This window comes from Atta cephalotes (genome assembly GCF_000143395.1).
Source record: "Atta cephalotes unplaced genomic scaffold scaffold00016, whole genome shotgun sequence".
Taxonomy (NCBI): Eukaryota; Metazoa; Arthropoda; class Insecta; order Hymenoptera; family Formicidae; genus Atta; species Atta cephalotes.
Window position 1 is genome coordinate 2,855,448 of NW_012130080.1, and position 15,546 is coordinate 2,870,993.

Consider the following 15,546-nt stretch of genomic DNA (forward strand, 5'->3'; position numbering starts at 1 on the left):
ATATATATATATATAATATATATATATATATATATTATATATGTGTATATATTTATATATTACTCTCTAAGATCTATACTTATCGTACAATTTTAAGCAATAAATATCTTTAGATGCTTTTCTCCATTCTATTTATGTACAATTTCAAGTCTCTAACTGTATAACGTACAGTTCTCTTATTACACTATTCAAATCCTTAATGGATAGCAATCGTATAAATGAAGTGACGTTGCATTGTTAAGGAAAAAATTCCTCCGTATGATATTTAAAAAAATATTGTGAAAATATAATTTGCTAATATAATGCCATTAATGAAATAATTGTTTATCGCAGATTACTATTTTTACGAAAAATTGTACAGTTGTTATACTACATTTATCATACATATATATGAAGTACATTAAAAGAAGACAAGATTGCGTGTATTTTTAACAAAAAAATTCTATTCATCAGATGCTATTTCATCAGAGTAATCTATACAATAAATTACTATAAATGTTTTGCACAGTAATAATAAGCTAAAACCACAACATATTATATTCGCAAAAAATATATTTGCATATATATGTGTAGTATAACAATAGTATAATGTCTTTCAAAAGTATTGTGCTTTTATTTCCCTGTAAAATTATATAATAAACTGTATTAAAAAATCTATATGATATCCAGATACTTCATATTATTTAAAATAAAATTTTTTTCAAGTAAAAACAAATCCGTTTTATATACTTATGTATATGACTAGAAATTATAGTTATAAATCTACAATGATAATGCTATTGCGATTTGTGTTTAAGCTATACGTATTATACTGTTATATAATAACTTATACATTTCCCTACAATTTTCGCACAACTTAATTACTTTATCGTTTAAATCCTTTTGTATTACTATTTCTTTTTTAAAAATAATATTGGTGAACTATATTCCCAAAGAAGAATAATCTACATTTCTTCTCTCAGCTACTTTACGAAAATATATGTTATCAAATCACGTATATTTCGTCTGATTTCTCCATAACAGCCGTAAAAGTCCTACAGACTTCTCATTCAAATAGAAAACAAAATGTAAATAATTGACGATGCGTAATTCGAACTGATGTACACAGTAACATAGATATTTCTTTTTATGCATAAAACGGTGATGTATGTGCATAATTCACATGTTAGAGTGCCAACATTCTATTGCATATCATCTGTATCATCTACTAAGTCTATTTCGACTTTCTAGTCTTTCTTTCGAAGAATACTTGACAATTGTGCTTACAATATCTCGATCTGCGTGTCTATCAACATACAGCAGCATAAAAAAAAATCGAAATACAGTTTGTCGCCTACAGTTTGTGATTGTATCATTAACTTCCTTTCTTTTATTTTTGTCTTCTATAAAATTTGTGCTTTTACGGAAGTGGAGATGTACCATTAGAGAATACAAATAGAGGTTGGTAATATAAATTTCACAATTTTGATCGTAAAATCGACCTTGAAATTTGTAAAACTGTTCAAATATCTCACGTTCATCCGGCTCTTTGCAAAAAACTTAAATTCTTAAAAAGTATCCATATTTATAACCGTTGAATATGTAGTGAACTTTATAAATTTCTCATACATAGAGACTCTAAAATTCACTTTGAAAATCAATCTCACAATTATTTCCACATATATAAGGATCACGGCACATTAATTTGTAAACCACAATCATTTGTATTTCACATTTATGTCGCTGCTAATGACATTAGCTGGTGGATTTTACCTATTGTTTATTTTTATCTATTTTATATTTATTTAAGTGTCTTATAATTAATAACATGTTACATAGATACGGTATTGTCTATTACAAAGTTATGATTTCTATATCTTTGGAAAAAGATCGGGAATACATTGCAGCAATATAAATATATATATATATATATATATATTTTGTTAAATTGTAATACAATTCTTAATAGCGATTGTATATATCATATGCGTGATAGAAAAGTCGAACGTATATGATGTATGATAAAACAAATAGTTATACGTCTGTATCAGAAAGAGATACTTTCCAATTCTCTTTAAGAATAATAAAATATTTTGATATAAAGATAAAAAGTGATACGAATAAATAAAATACATAAATAAATAATTAAACAAATAAAATTAAAAAATAAATTGTGTATACAAAAAAAAAACGATCTTATACCTATACATACATATCTTTTTCTCGTTATTATATTAAATAAATTAAAAATTTTAATTGTAACTATTTTCAAATGCAATTTAACATTAAAATATTTTTTCTCATTTATTATTGAATAAAATATGAAATTATGAAATCAATAACCAAAGTCATAAAATATCGATATAATAACATAGATCAATATTTATGAGAATCGGTAAATAAAAATAGAAAAATAAAATCACAGATTATATACCACGTCATATACTTAATTTTATATGTAATATTATGTAATATAATGATAATCAAGGTATAATATTCCATAATAGATTAGATATAATATAAATATTGTTACCATTTTGCGACTTAATACACGGCAATGTTGAGTATGTATAAATATATATAAGAATTAAGAAAATTTGGAAAGTACATCTTACCCCTTGATGCAAATCTTTAGGGTAACATATAATTAATACTTGATTTATAATATAACTTGATTTTTTAAAACATAGGAATAGAGAGAAAAAAAATTAGTGTGCAACGCTTTATATAGTTCTGTCAATGAAAAGAAGTATATATTAAATGCATAATGCATCTTAACATATTAAAATTGTTTCTCTCTCTTTTTCATAAGTTAATAATATTCTATCTAACTTGAAACAATTGACAAGGAATGCAGCGTCTAGCATCTAACATCTATAATAATCATACCTTGTTGTTGTTTCAATAAAGTCGATCGAATGGAAATGTCATCATGAAGAATAAAAATGCAACAATCTTTACTTACGCAGATATGAATAAAACTCACGACTGCAATAAAACTCATCTATAAAAAAATACAATATAACAGCTCGCGCGTTTAGTTCGCACACGAGAGAGAACAAAACGCACTTGTGTTTTTTGTTCGCGTACAGAATTTCAACTGAAAGATTAATACGTACACTGAAGTATTTACAACCCGTTAATAAATTTTCAATATAATTTAACGATTTATATAAGATAAGACTTCATGCTGTCATATTAAGTGTTACTCTCAGTGGAGTTACTCTGAGATCGTAATGACGAATAACAGCCCTGACAGACTCTAACCGGCTTTAGGATACCGAGCCTGGATATTTTGGACTCGAATCGGCTGCATCTGTATGAAATAATTTATTCGGCTACATACCCAAAGCAATAAGAAATCAGAATAATTTTCTTGATCAATTATAATCTCCAAGACTTACCTCGAACAGAATACTTGCCCACAGTTGCGGCAATGGTGTCTTCTTTCATATAGATTGAATCTGACGCCGCAACCAGCGCAAGAGTCTGCTCCCTCGTCTTTCAGCCAGTGATCAGCAACCGTACGTCCAGGTTGTTCGCACACGCTCCATGAAAATACTCTACCACGAGTGTCACCTACATAGACTGTCCTGTGATCCCTGCAAAGTACAACATATGTTTTAATGTACCTAATATTATCTCATAAATAATTAAATTTTATGTTCATTAATCACATATAAAAGTGAATATTGGTACAATTATAAACTGAGATATTTTTATTTCAATTATAGTCATTTTTTATATTTATTGAGAAAGAGATTGCAAACCAATAAGTAAATTTAGCAAAATTTATTTTATTATGAGAAATATTATATTATTAATATATTACAATAATTTCAACAAAATATTATATATTCAAGTATTATATACTCTTCACAAATACCTTGATACTGCTAGGGCCGTGATGGATGCTGGTTCTGCATTATCTTTACGATCATAGGCAGTATGCATTGTTAATTTACTGCGAAATACCAATTGTCTTTGCCACTTGAAACCATCCCGCAGAATATTTTGCGGATTGATCTTTCGCGGCTTTGTGTCAGCTTCGGTAACCATAACGAAACTATCGGTCAAACTAGTATCGCTTTTACTAGCCCTCAAGGCCCCTTCGGAATCTCCGGGATTACTGACGGACTCGCTGTAAAACATAACAAAGGTATATCCCACGATTACAATAAGATTTCCGCGACTATAAATTGATTATATAAACCAACTGTATTACCTGGTTTGTGTGCCTTCGCTATCGGCACGTCCGCCACCTTCGCTTTTCCTGAACATCGGATTTCCGCGACTTTTTCGACGCAATACGACCAGTGATGCATGATTATTCTGAGGTGAAGGCTTATTACTTGAACCATTACTAGATTCATTATCGGAACATTCCTCTTTTTCCTCATGAAGCCTGGAAGCTTCTTTGGCATTTTCCGCTTCAGAGAGACTACTTTCAGAGCCACTTTTCATAAGTGCACCTTAAAGTAAAAGTCTATTACAACTGCATTCATTGATATATGCCGCGACATTACTTACCTGATCCCTCAGCAGATATACTCATTTGTTTGACTAATTCCTGAACTCTCTTCTTCGTTTCAGTTTGATTGCCTTCCGTGTTTTGTTTCTCATTTTTTTCTTTGGCAGTTGTTACTTCTTCAGGCTTTTCTTCCTCCGCAGGTACTTGCACGTAATCCATCGACCACATCTATAAATAAATTGCATTCAGTTAGAATATCAACAAATATATTTTTTTCATTGAGAGAATTTTACTAAAATATTTTAGAGGAATGGAAACGTTGTATCTTACACGAGCAACACCATCAGTAGAGCCAGTCATAATAACATTTTGAGAGTCCCATTCATGAGTCTGACTGAAAGCGACACATAATATTTGTTGCATTCTATCAGCGCGGCCAACGCATGTATTAACACTCGCCAATTCTTCCCCATTGATACTCCACACGTGTAACCACGTTGCTGCGCATGTAGCTATGTCTCCCTGCAAATATATTTTTTTATATAACACTTTAATACATATATTTATGTACTTTACATCTTTACGTTAATGTAAATACCGTTAATTCATTTATCGCTACTGCAGCCACTGGTCCTGCATGGCCTCTAAGCTGACGCACGAATAGACATCGGGATAAATCCCATATAATCGCCGTACCATCTCGCGATCCAGACACGATAACGTTATATGCGGGACTGGATGATAAACATGTGACTGCATCGGTATGTCCATACAGGCATTGTTTTATGGAAAGTTGCCGTTTGACGTACTCCCAAACAGTAACGACCTACAAACATGTCCATTTAATATTAGCATAAAATAGAATAGAAAAGGATAGCTTCAGGTAATTTTTTTCAAATCAATTTTAAATTACTTCTCAAATAACTGTACTGAAATATTAATAAAACAGAATGCGATGTGTCTAAAATAGGTTCACAGTTTTTATTCAAAAAACTCGTTTTTTCTTTCTTGAAGCTATCTTGTATTTATCCCCTCTTTCCTACAAACGAGAAGCTTACGGAGCTGGTGCCAGCAGTAACTATCAATTTGGAAGACGGACAAACGCATGCCACTATTTCCCCGCTGCTTTGCATCATAGCCTCACCGACAAAAATCGCCTTGTCACTGTCATAATTCCCTATTCTAAGAGAATGATCGGCGAATCCCCATGCTACGTACTTATTATAGGAGGGTGGAATGAGTGTCTTATTTTGTTCCACCGCTAACACAGCTTTATCAACGTGCAATATCTGTCCAACGGGACCCTTTAATTCTGTGAAAGAGAAGAAATAAATTAAATATTTAAAAATGTGCGGAGTTATTAATGGAGAATATCAATTAGAAAAATATGAACCTTTAATGGGTTGCAGCGACGGTTTCAAATTATCGAGATTATGGAAGAACAATTTGTCAGACGTAGTGATGCTCAGTCCAGGGGTAATGGGTCCAGGATCTATAACGCTGGTTCTCTGCGTCATCTTCTTCGCTGGATGTGGCTTCTTGAATAATTGCTTAGGTATCTGACCGAAATTATTGATGAAGCCGATAGTAGCATTCTTTTTCAGCGGATCATCGATGCTATAATCGAAACAGAATTAGAAAACTTATTCTAGGCAATCTTGGGAATAATAAATGAATGGAATTATGAATTAATTAAACTGACTTGTAGATATCAACGTTGCCTTCGTAAAACAAATGATGGAATACATTAACGGCTTCGACAGCCGCCGGACCATTCTGCTTGCACCCAAATATTAGATCGATCCACTGGTGGAGATGCTGCGACACATAGTCGCACTCCAATGCGAGTCTGTGTACACGGATAAATTCACGAGGATCCTGCTTCGCCCAAGGGGGAAGAACGATATCGCCGAGTTGAACACCGCTTTGCTTAGAGCCTGTAGGCAAAATGTCATGTGTGAAACCATTACGCACGAAGAAATTGAAATAATGTACTGTTCGATTAGATATTTACCTAAATCAAAATGATTTGAATTGACTAGGAATTCCGGGAGATAAAAAAATTCCGGGATAAGTTCTTTCACGTCGGCCATGTTGTGTTTGGAAGCGGACAGCCACGCTTCCTTTATGCTATTGAACATCCTGTCGGCTAAATCAAAATGCCCACCCTGCAAAAAATCACACACAATTAGTAATCACATATATGAAAATTGAGAATAAAAATATTTCCGACATGTACAAACCTGTAATCTGAGAAAATGTTGCGTGAATGGTTCCATTCTTACTAAATAGGAACATACTATCATCGCTGAGGAATAATGTGTGCCATAATGATAAGGGGGAGTCTCTCCATGTGGATCATCCCATTCTTTATATCTACAAAAAGAATAATTATTTTAAAGACATATCCATGATGTATATGTATGTCACTATATTTTCTATACCTTTTCTTAAATTGCAACAATCGTTCGGAACTTTGTGCGCCCATAGGTTTGCTGAAATCTCTAAACGTCGATGAATCTGTGAGATCAAGTTCCTCGCTATCATAATCGGCTAAGATCCACGGGAAAATCGGATATTGCATGAGATCGTTATAGCTACGACCCGCTAGAGTATTGAGATGCATCAGATATTGGAAGTTAGATATTTCTCCTCTCTGAAAGAAAATATCCCTAATTAATAAGGAGTATAGACTTCATCATTTATCCTGTTTATTTTACTTAGTTGTTGTAATTACTAACCACCCATCTCTGGGTAACCGAAGTTTCTCCTATAAGATTTGAGAGCAAGCCGGTGGCCTGCTCGACATTCGCCGTTCGCCTCTGACCAGCTACGGATTGTTGAGCGCTGTCGGCGATCGCAGTAGCGAATGTCATGAACCTTTGATAAACTTTGTTCCTTACTTTTCGCGGAAATGCCAATAAATAGTTTCTACCATCTCCACTGAATACTTCTAACGCCATAGGTTGTAATAAGTATCGCCTCTTATGTACTTCCCTGTGAATAACAAAGTCCATATTTTAAAATTATTCAAATGTCAAAATGTAAAAAAAACAATTTTGTCTCTAGAATACCTGATGTCTTCGTAATTAAATTTGGAACATTGTCTCATCGCTCTGGATCTTCTGGGAGATCCCGGCGACGGTAGAATCGGTTCATATGCATCTGGCAAACTCTCTATATCTCTTATCTCTCTAGATTTCAACAATGTAAATCCGTCGATCACATAAAAATGTTCCTTTCCAAATAAGAGAAGACCCTCGGTTGTATCCAAACCCTGTATTCGCGCGCATCTAAACATGTGACTTATCTGAAATGTGAACAGAAAGATTGAAAAAAAAGCGTTTCGATTGTAACATGGCAATTTTATGGACAATTTTATCGACATGTGATAACCTTCTCATGTTCCTCAAGTAGACGTATCAACGTTTGATTGTCTGGAACAGTTTGGTTGTTTTCTTCTTCTTGTTCGTTATCCTCGGGCGCTTCGTCTGGCTCGCTGGCGTGGCGTTCCAGCGTGCACGGAACCATCGGCGGCTCGCTCTCAGTAGAAGTTTCATTGACATTTAATGGTGTATCATCTATAACGGGGTCTCGTTCACGTTCAAACATTCCCGATGAATTACCGAGCTGCTTCAGATAATAGTCCTTACTATCCATGCTTGTCGCTACTTTGTACTTTAGCTGTTTCTAAACAATAATAGATCATCATATGTTATGATGAATACGTATAAATGCTTATATTTAAGTTTTGAAATAATTCTAGATTTATCATCGTAAAGACATACTCACATTATCAGGATGCTCTAATTCAGGCCGATATGGATAATGTATGTAGAAGAGTTCATTTTTCATCATCTTCTTTCGCATTCTACATGGTCCTTCGGTCATGTCCAACATCCATTTGTCCAATATAGTGGGCGTCGGAGGTCCCCAAAGACCGCGTTCTCTAGTCAATTCCGTCTCGGTTTGCAACCATTCCTACAGATGAATTAAAAACATTTTTAGTATATTGTTTTATCCACTTATTTTACTTTTCTTTATTAATGCAAAATATATTTCTTGTACAAGTTTAGGTAAATATTGACTTTACTTGATAAAAATCGAAATTATTAAATAGAAATAAATAGAATTCTTAGACAAAATTTCTTACTTGATACACATAACGTTGAGTGTGCAGATTGGTCTGTTGGTGCTGCAAACGCCGTACTGCAGCCAGTTCCCTGACTAACGCGACATGTTGTTCCGTCCACTGTGCAACAGTATTCTGATGTAATCTAAGCCTTATGCGCACAGATTCCTCTTTTCGCACTTTCGTTCGACTAGCTAATCTCGTCAATCCTCCTGTCACCTTTTGGATTTTCTGTAATTTTTTTATATAACCTATATGACTTGATAAATATTAAATATAATCCTTTGATGCTACTTTTATTATGGCTCCGAGATTTCTTTTACTTTATAAGTTATAATTCTTTTTAAAGATACATACATTTACTTATTATCGTTATATTTTCCTTAATGTTTGGTTTTAATATTTTTATTTTAAAAAAAATGGTCATTTTTATGTAATTTTTACTCATATGTTACATACATGACAAAAACAATAGAGTACCGAAGGGATGATATAAATATTAAGAGACATAATATAATTAAATGTAATAAAATAGAATTAATATTCAATAATTTTATTTTTAATAACTGAATGACGCACACAGATAAAGAAAAAACTTTAACATACCGATTGGATTTGATTATGGAGTTCCCAGGGAACTCTATACGAGGCTCTTCTTTCCGAAACTACATAATTTAGCCAAAGCTTTGATGCAGCTTCATGAACTTGTTCTCTCACGATTGGCAATTCTGGTGCCCGCTCATTAGCCACAGGCGCTGATAGAGTTACTTTAAAAACTTCCTCTATTGCAGGCTTTTTGCACACATATAACTCCTCCCAGACTCTCGTTGCCGCTACAGCCATTAAATTGTGCCCTTGATGAGACATCAATCTATCATCGCTGGATTCCACTTGCGGATTAACGTGCCATGTGGTTTTCATGTTAGTGTCCAACATGATTTTTATATCAGCCGTTAATTGTAACAAACAATACGTTAAACAGCCGATAAATTCTAATTCGTGATTGCCAGCACCGAATACTAATAATCTGCAGAAAAATCATAATATTATTTAATTTTTTTAACAAAAATATACATATTATATATGTATGTAAACACATATATTTTTCTGTAAATTGCACATACCTATGAGTAGTAAGCTTATGTAATGCCTCTAATACCGCCATTTGATCGGCAATGGAATCGGTCGCACGTGACAGTAAGAATAAAATTGTCCTATTCAGGCAGTGATGAAGACCTTCCATACTGACAGCGCCGGGTCGCCTTTTTGCTTGCCCAATTAGTTTTACGATGAAATCAAATACTTCATGTGGATCTTTTGTTAAAGCGCCTGATATTTGAGAAGACATGTAGTAACGTTTTCTATTAATTTTATTCAATTTGATTAACGCGCACACAGAAAATAAACTATTACCTTGCCACAATTTGTCAACTATTCTGGCTGCCACGTAGCAAACATTATTAGTTATATTATTGGCCGATCCACCAGGAACGACAGGTAACGCAGCCTGTTCCCCTATTAATACATCTGCGGCTAACAAATGTTCCATTAATATAGACAACACCTCTGTTTGATAACGCATTTGCTGTCCTGTTGATGCATGTTCCGGCCATGCCTCAAGGACAAGATCTATCGCCGGCGATTTCGCCGTAACTGGCAATGAAAGCGAGTCAACAACGATAACTTTAAAAAAGTCCATTACAAACTTTTTTGCCGGATGATTTGTCAGCCCAACGTCTTTCGACGGCGATCTCACTAATACTGGTTCTTGCTGCAATAATTATCCGACATTAAAGTTAATATCTTTAATTCTAAAATATCTACAAAACATCCATAAGAATACCTTAGAATTTAACAAATTTAGTAAACTTTTTAAAAGTACTATGGATATAATAATCGTGATATTCAATTCTTTAAACTTCGAAAATTAAACATGTGCTTTCTTTTAGAAAAATACACTGAACTAATGTAATTACCTCGTCAGCTGGGGTACTAGCACCGCTACTATCCTGACTAGAACTCGCGGGTTTCGGAAACAAGGTTCCAGCTAAGGCACCCAAAACTTCCGCGGACATAAAGACTTGCATGAAGTCAGTGAAATTGCGATAAAGGAAGAACAAGAATTGTATTATTGTCACGGGATAATCGTTTAACCACGCTGGTAATATTTCTGGGCTGTTGAAAGAAAGATTCGTTAATATAATACAATTATTGTTGAACTAGATTAATGGCTCATGAAATAACTTACTTGTTCGTGTGACTATTCAACATAGTCCGCACCATAGCTAGTAACGTGACCATTGCTTCAGGACATAGATTAATTCTACTAGCAAAAGATGATAGTGTGTGATTTGCCGGGACTCCAAACATAAAATTCCAAACGTTATCCAAATCGAGCTGCCGTATAATTGTAATACGTAATTAGTATTGTTATTTTTTACATATTAAATGCTAATAAAGCAGCAAAATCGAGATTAAAAAGCAACTAAATGAAATACTTATTTCACGATTAGACTTGAAACTTCGCGAAAGTACATATAGATACATTTAAAGATGCAATCAATAGTATTTTTACTTTTGAATCAGTAGGTAATAATTTTACAGGCTGCCCCATCATGAGAGCGATGAAGAGAAAATAAAGTTCCGGAACAAGATCGATATGTTGCGGAAGCAACCAGCCCAGATGCTGAAATCCTGGTACGTGAAGCCCGGATGGTTTAATTTCACCAGTTGACATTTGTTGATGGCAACCTGTTACATGTTATAATTATATTATTTTATTACAATTATTTTAGGTTAAATATGTAGAAAAAATATTTATTGAAGCGTTTATGTAAGTGATAGGTACAAAATCATTGCTATTACATACCAAGTGCTAGTGCCATCTTATTATGATCGGTATGTCGTAACCAACCGCCATTGCTCGTGCCCTCTTTGAATTTTTGCAGAATCGATTGCACGGAACATATCGCTACGAGTATACGTAACCCCCAGACAACAGTAGTACTATGAAGACCAGACTGGAGGAACAGTAGTACCCAATCTAGGCCCAAAACTTTAGCTACTTCTTCACACATACTGCAAAACATAATTTATATCATCAAATATAATATATTCGGCATGCTGACACAATTAAAGATATTAGCATAATTTCTTACTTTACATTAACTTTGGATCCATTAAACAATAACGAATGTAAAAGCTGTAAACAACGATTACGTAAAAGTATACTCTCTCCTTCCCCATCCTTGATTCCTTCTCCTTCTCTAAGGATTAGATGTTTTTCGGGGCACAGCGGTAACGTAGCCACAATGAATTGCCCAAACCTGAACAAAAGACAAATAAAAGCTGTAAATGTATAAAATTAATATAATACAATTATGCAAATGTAAACAAAAGAGATGTTTACCATAATAAATCAGCTTGTCGTGGTTGACTCAATAATATACTAAGAAGTGCTAGAAGGATCTGTCTAGTGCTACTTAATTTTACTTCGCTTAAGATGTGCAACAGTTTATGTACTAATTGTAGATCTCTCATTAATCGCAAGTTAGTTCGTTTTTCACTGGATTCCGCTATTAGTTCATACAAGTGTTCAAGAAGAGATCTAAGCAATTCTCCAGGTGCTTCGTGCCAAACCTAAATTTGAATAAATTAATTAAATCAATAATGTGTCTGTTTAAATTCACGCCCATCAGATTACATTACAAACAGACTACATTAAAATTATGAACTTTTTTTAAAACTTACTTGCAAATCGCATAAGAGATCCTGAAATGCTGTAACATTAGGAATTGCACTCGTTTCTCTGCCGCTATCAACTGTCCCTACGAGACTGAACGTTAAGTGCAATATATGGCTGTTTAGAAGAGGACATTTTCTTCTTAACAACATAGCTAGAGTCTGATATCCTCTCCTGCGATCCATCTCCTGTTGGGCTGCTTGGTTGGATCTCACTACGCATACTAGTGCCTTTACAGCCGCATATAATGATTCTACATCTTGGGCCATAGCTATTAAACCTTTTAAACAGATTTAAGCTCACTCTTAATCTTGTTTTATCATCACAATATCGAGTTAAGCATCATCATTTAATTTTTAGTCATACCTAATAACACTGAACATCCTCCTACATTGTCAATCATAGTAGCTACTGGTTTAGGACTAAATACACGAACGCCAAGATAACCGACAACTACACCACCTAATGCTCTGGCTGGACCACTGAGATGTCCCGCGGAATTATGGAGAACTCTGATAGGTGTGGCATTTTCATGGGATGACATGCCAAGCTGTACAAAATAATCAGATTTAAATGCGTGTCATTTAGTTTGAATTTTAATCTCTTTTTTTCTTCTGATTTAGAAAAGAAGATTAGATAAGAAAATTAAGTTATCCATACTTGTTTGGCAATTGACTTATTATCAGCTCGGCTGTAAACCTTTCTAATTTTAGCTAGCGTTAATTGCGACATGGCTTTTGCATTCAATCCAAACACAACCTTTTCTTCGGCCACAAGAGGTGCTAGAGGTTCAGGGCCTGTAATAATGTATATTGTTAATATTTATTATAATTATAGAATTATATTTTAAAGATTAATCATGTTTATATATTTATATATGTTTATATATATTTATATATGTTTATATATATTAATACCACTCAATTGCGGTGCTTGCAAGCTTCCCATATAATGTGGCCCCAGTCTAAACAAAGTAGCAATGTTCTGAGAATTAAACACTTCTTCCACCAAATGGCACGGTCCTTGTTTCCAAGTCAATCTAGAATATCGGCGCCAACAGGGTGGTGTACCGATGTAACCATAAACTGGAGAAGCCACAGTTAAGTTGGCTGCCCCACCTCCAGGAACTTGTGTAATATAATGAAGCTAAAAATAAATACATTGTATATATGATCTTGAAATTACTTTGTTTTAATGATAATTACCTTTTGACTATGTATATGCTGACCATCCAAGTATAATGAGAAGCTGGAGTTTTTCAAAACTGCACGGTTTAGTACAATAGCTATATGATGCCACTGTCCTTCATGAAGTAAATCAGGACACCAAACTCTGGCACCACATTCACCTGTTCCTTCAGGTTCCCATTCACCTGTATCTAAATGCACATTAATTTATATTATGTTGCTTTTGTATGATACTTAATGCATATTTTTAGAATATACTCACTTTGCGGAATGGATGTCTCTTGAGTGGAAACGATAATAGCTTTATCTCTAGCGCTAAGAACTGCAGTCAGACAAATTAAATCTCTTGCTGATTGTGGAGTGCGCACCAAGGTGAGTAATCTTACACAATGGGGATCAGTTCTGGGATCACTAAACTTGTCAACACATATCCATGTGCTGTACGTTAAGCCGGTCTGTGGTGGAAATAATCTATCGCCTAAAATAATTTTTTATATGCTAATAACAATCATACAATTTTTAAAGTTATGAAATTAATTATTTTTTCATTGTCATTACGTCTTTGTTATTTTTAGTATTCATGAAATATGTATGACTATTATATACTATTTTTTTCTTTATACGAATGTTTCAGCATGATCTACTATAACGTAACAGAGATAAATTGAATACAATTATAATTAATACATCATTAATATATCATTTACCTGATCCAATTCCTCCCAGTACACTATTGTCGGCAGAGACGACTGTAGGAGGTGTGGTACTTTGCGGGGCAACACTTGGTAGATACAAACACGCAAAACCTTCGGCACTCATGTCCAACTCCACAAAAGGTGGTAAGGTGCACGAACCGTGAGCTCTGAAATCCTTGGGCGTCGTCATCGACACTAATGTCTTAATCCGCGTCAAAGGTACTGGTCCATCTCTAAATTTGTTCAGCTCGATATTGTCCAGTGAAACACAACATAATGGATCGCCCAAACGTAGAAATTCTCTAAAAGAATTAAATTACGAATATAATGCTAATTCGTATATATCCCTTTAATTTTCTTCTTCTTTTTATATATATATATATATATCTCAATTTCACCTGAGATCTCGCGGTTCAAGTGATTGCGCAGCGAGTCTCTCTATAATGTACTGAAGAGGTTGATGAAGTGGATGCGTTTCATCCTGCAAAGCAATTCTACCTACTGATAGCAATTCACCAGCCATACCAGCTTCACACATCACTTGCTGATTTCTTTCTGATCGTACCAAACTCTTGATGATCTCCGCCACATACAATTGTAACGCTAGTGCCATTTGCGGATTAGATAATTCGGATATAGACGGGAGTAAATGAAGCATTCCCACTACTATGCCAGGATGAACTACAATTGGTTCAGGTGTAGGTGGGCTTAGGTTTAAGGAATTTATAATACATCTCTTGCCGCTTCCAGGAGAGTCAAATGACTTTTGCTGAAATACAAGCCATAGTTACCATTTTTGAAAGATAAAACATTGACGATATTCTCCGATAAAAAAGATATACCTCTACGCTATTTTGTTTGTGACTTGGAGATCTTATCCCTACATTAGCTAAATTTGGTTTGTCAAAGGAATCGAGCGCCACGTCATAAAGCAATCGCAATAGTAAGCACGCGTATCCTAATGTCTTTGGCATACTATCTGGAAATACTGGTTCCAATATACTTCCAGTAAACAATGATATTAGCATATTATGATAATTCATAGTTGGTATCATATCCATCTCGGTGATTTTCGTCTGTGTCGAGAAACATCCAAGAAGACGTAAAGTATCGCACAGACTCGATTGGCAAATCTATAAAATCAATATTATTTTTATAAAATAAAAATAGCATGCTATTAATAACATAATTTTATATATGTATATATATATATATATATATATATATATATATATAATAATATGTCTTACTAATACTACTACTACGTGTAGTAGGTAAGTAAAGTTTTTACTTATTTACGTCGTCGGTCCTAACTAACGTACCGACTAAGTACGTCTTAG

The 15,546-nt window shown here is 34.0% G+C and overlaps 1 protein-coding gene across 1 annotated transcript in view; it reads right to left on the reverse strand.

Annotated features, from left to right (window-relative positions):
- Nucleotides 1-3,177: 3,177 nt before the first annotated feature.
- The window catches only part of LOC105618260 (WD repeat and FYVE domain-containing protein 3), a 15,799-nt gene continuing 3,430 nt past the window's right edge, over nucleotides 3,178-15,546 (reverse strand). The window contains exons 11-46 of the mRNA XM_012199799.1: nucleotides 15,049-15,339; nucleotides 14,605-14,975; nucleotides 14,219-14,508; nucleotides 13,774-13,989; nucleotides 13,530-13,702; nucleotides 13,242-13,470; nucleotides 12,985-13,121; nucleotides 12,691-12,874; nucleotides 12,333-12,604; nucleotides 11,992-12,221; nucleotides 11,741-11,908; nucleotides 11,452-11,660; nucleotides 11,158-11,333; nucleotides 10,831-10,979; nucleotides 10,559-10,757; nucleotides 9,996-10,353; nucleotides 9,707-9,911; nucleotides 9,189-9,609; nucleotides 8,604-8,813; nucleotides 8,243-8,431; nucleotides 7,847-8,140; nucleotides 7,525-7,760; nucleotides 7,192-7,447; nucleotides 6,895-7,106; nucleotides 6,694-6,826; nucleotides 6,465-6,618; nucleotides 6,153-6,387; nucleotides 5,844-6,067; nucleotides 5,509-5,762; nucleotides 5,049-5,276; nucleotides 4,781-4,972; nucleotides 4,510-4,678; nucleotides 4,205-4,451; nucleotides 3,866-4,120; nucleotides 3,384-3,581; nucleotides 3,178-3,295 (exon numbers count right to left, since the gene is read on the reverse strand). Coding sequence (XP_012055189.1) covers nucleotides 3,178-3,295; nucleotides 3,384-3,581; nucleotides 3,866-4,120; nucleotides 4,205-4,451; nucleotides 4,510-4,678; nucleotides 4,781-4,972; nucleotides 5,049-5,276; nucleotides 5,509-5,762; nucleotides 5,844-6,067; nucleotides 6,153-6,387; nucleotides 6,465-6,618; nucleotides 6,694-6,826; nucleotides 6,895-7,106; nucleotides 7,192-7,447; nucleotides 7,525-7,760; nucleotides 7,847-8,140; nucleotides 8,243-8,431; nucleotides 8,604-8,813; nucleotides 9,189-9,609; nucleotides 9,707-9,911; nucleotides 9,996-10,353; nucleotides 10,559-10,757; nucleotides 10,831-10,979; nucleotides 11,158-11,333; nucleotides 11,452-11,660; nucleotides 11,741-11,908; nucleotides 11,992-12,221; nucleotides 12,333-12,604; nucleotides 12,691-12,874; nucleotides 12,985-13,121; nucleotides 13,242-13,470; nucleotides 13,530-13,702; nucleotides 13,774-13,989; nucleotides 14,219-14,508; nucleotides 14,605-14,975; nucleotides 15,049-15,339 — 8,082 coding nt within the window. The remainder of the gene's footprint in view (nucleotides 3,296-3,383; nucleotides 3,582-3,865; nucleotides 4,121-4,204; nucleotides 4,452-4,509; nucleotides 4,679-4,780; nucleotides 4,973-5,048; nucleotides 5,277-5,508; nucleotides 5,763-5,843; nucleotides 6,068-6,152; nucleotides 6,388-6,464; nucleotides 6,619-6,693; nucleotides 6,827-6,894; nucleotides 7,107-7,191; nucleotides 7,448-7,524; nucleotides 7,761-7,846; nucleotides 8,141-8,242; nucleotides 8,432-8,603; nucleotides 8,814-9,188; nucleotides 9,610-9,706; nucleotides 9,912-9,995; nucleotides 10,354-10,558; nucleotides 10,758-10,830; nucleotides 10,980-11,157; nucleotides 11,334-11,451; nucleotides 11,661-11,740; nucleotides 11,909-11,991; nucleotides 12,222-12,332; nucleotides 12,605-12,690; nucleotides 12,875-12,984; nucleotides 13,122-13,241; nucleotides 13,471-13,529; nucleotides 13,703-13,773; nucleotides 13,990-14,218; nucleotides 14,509-14,604; nucleotides 14,976-15,048; nucleotides 15,340-15,546) is intronic.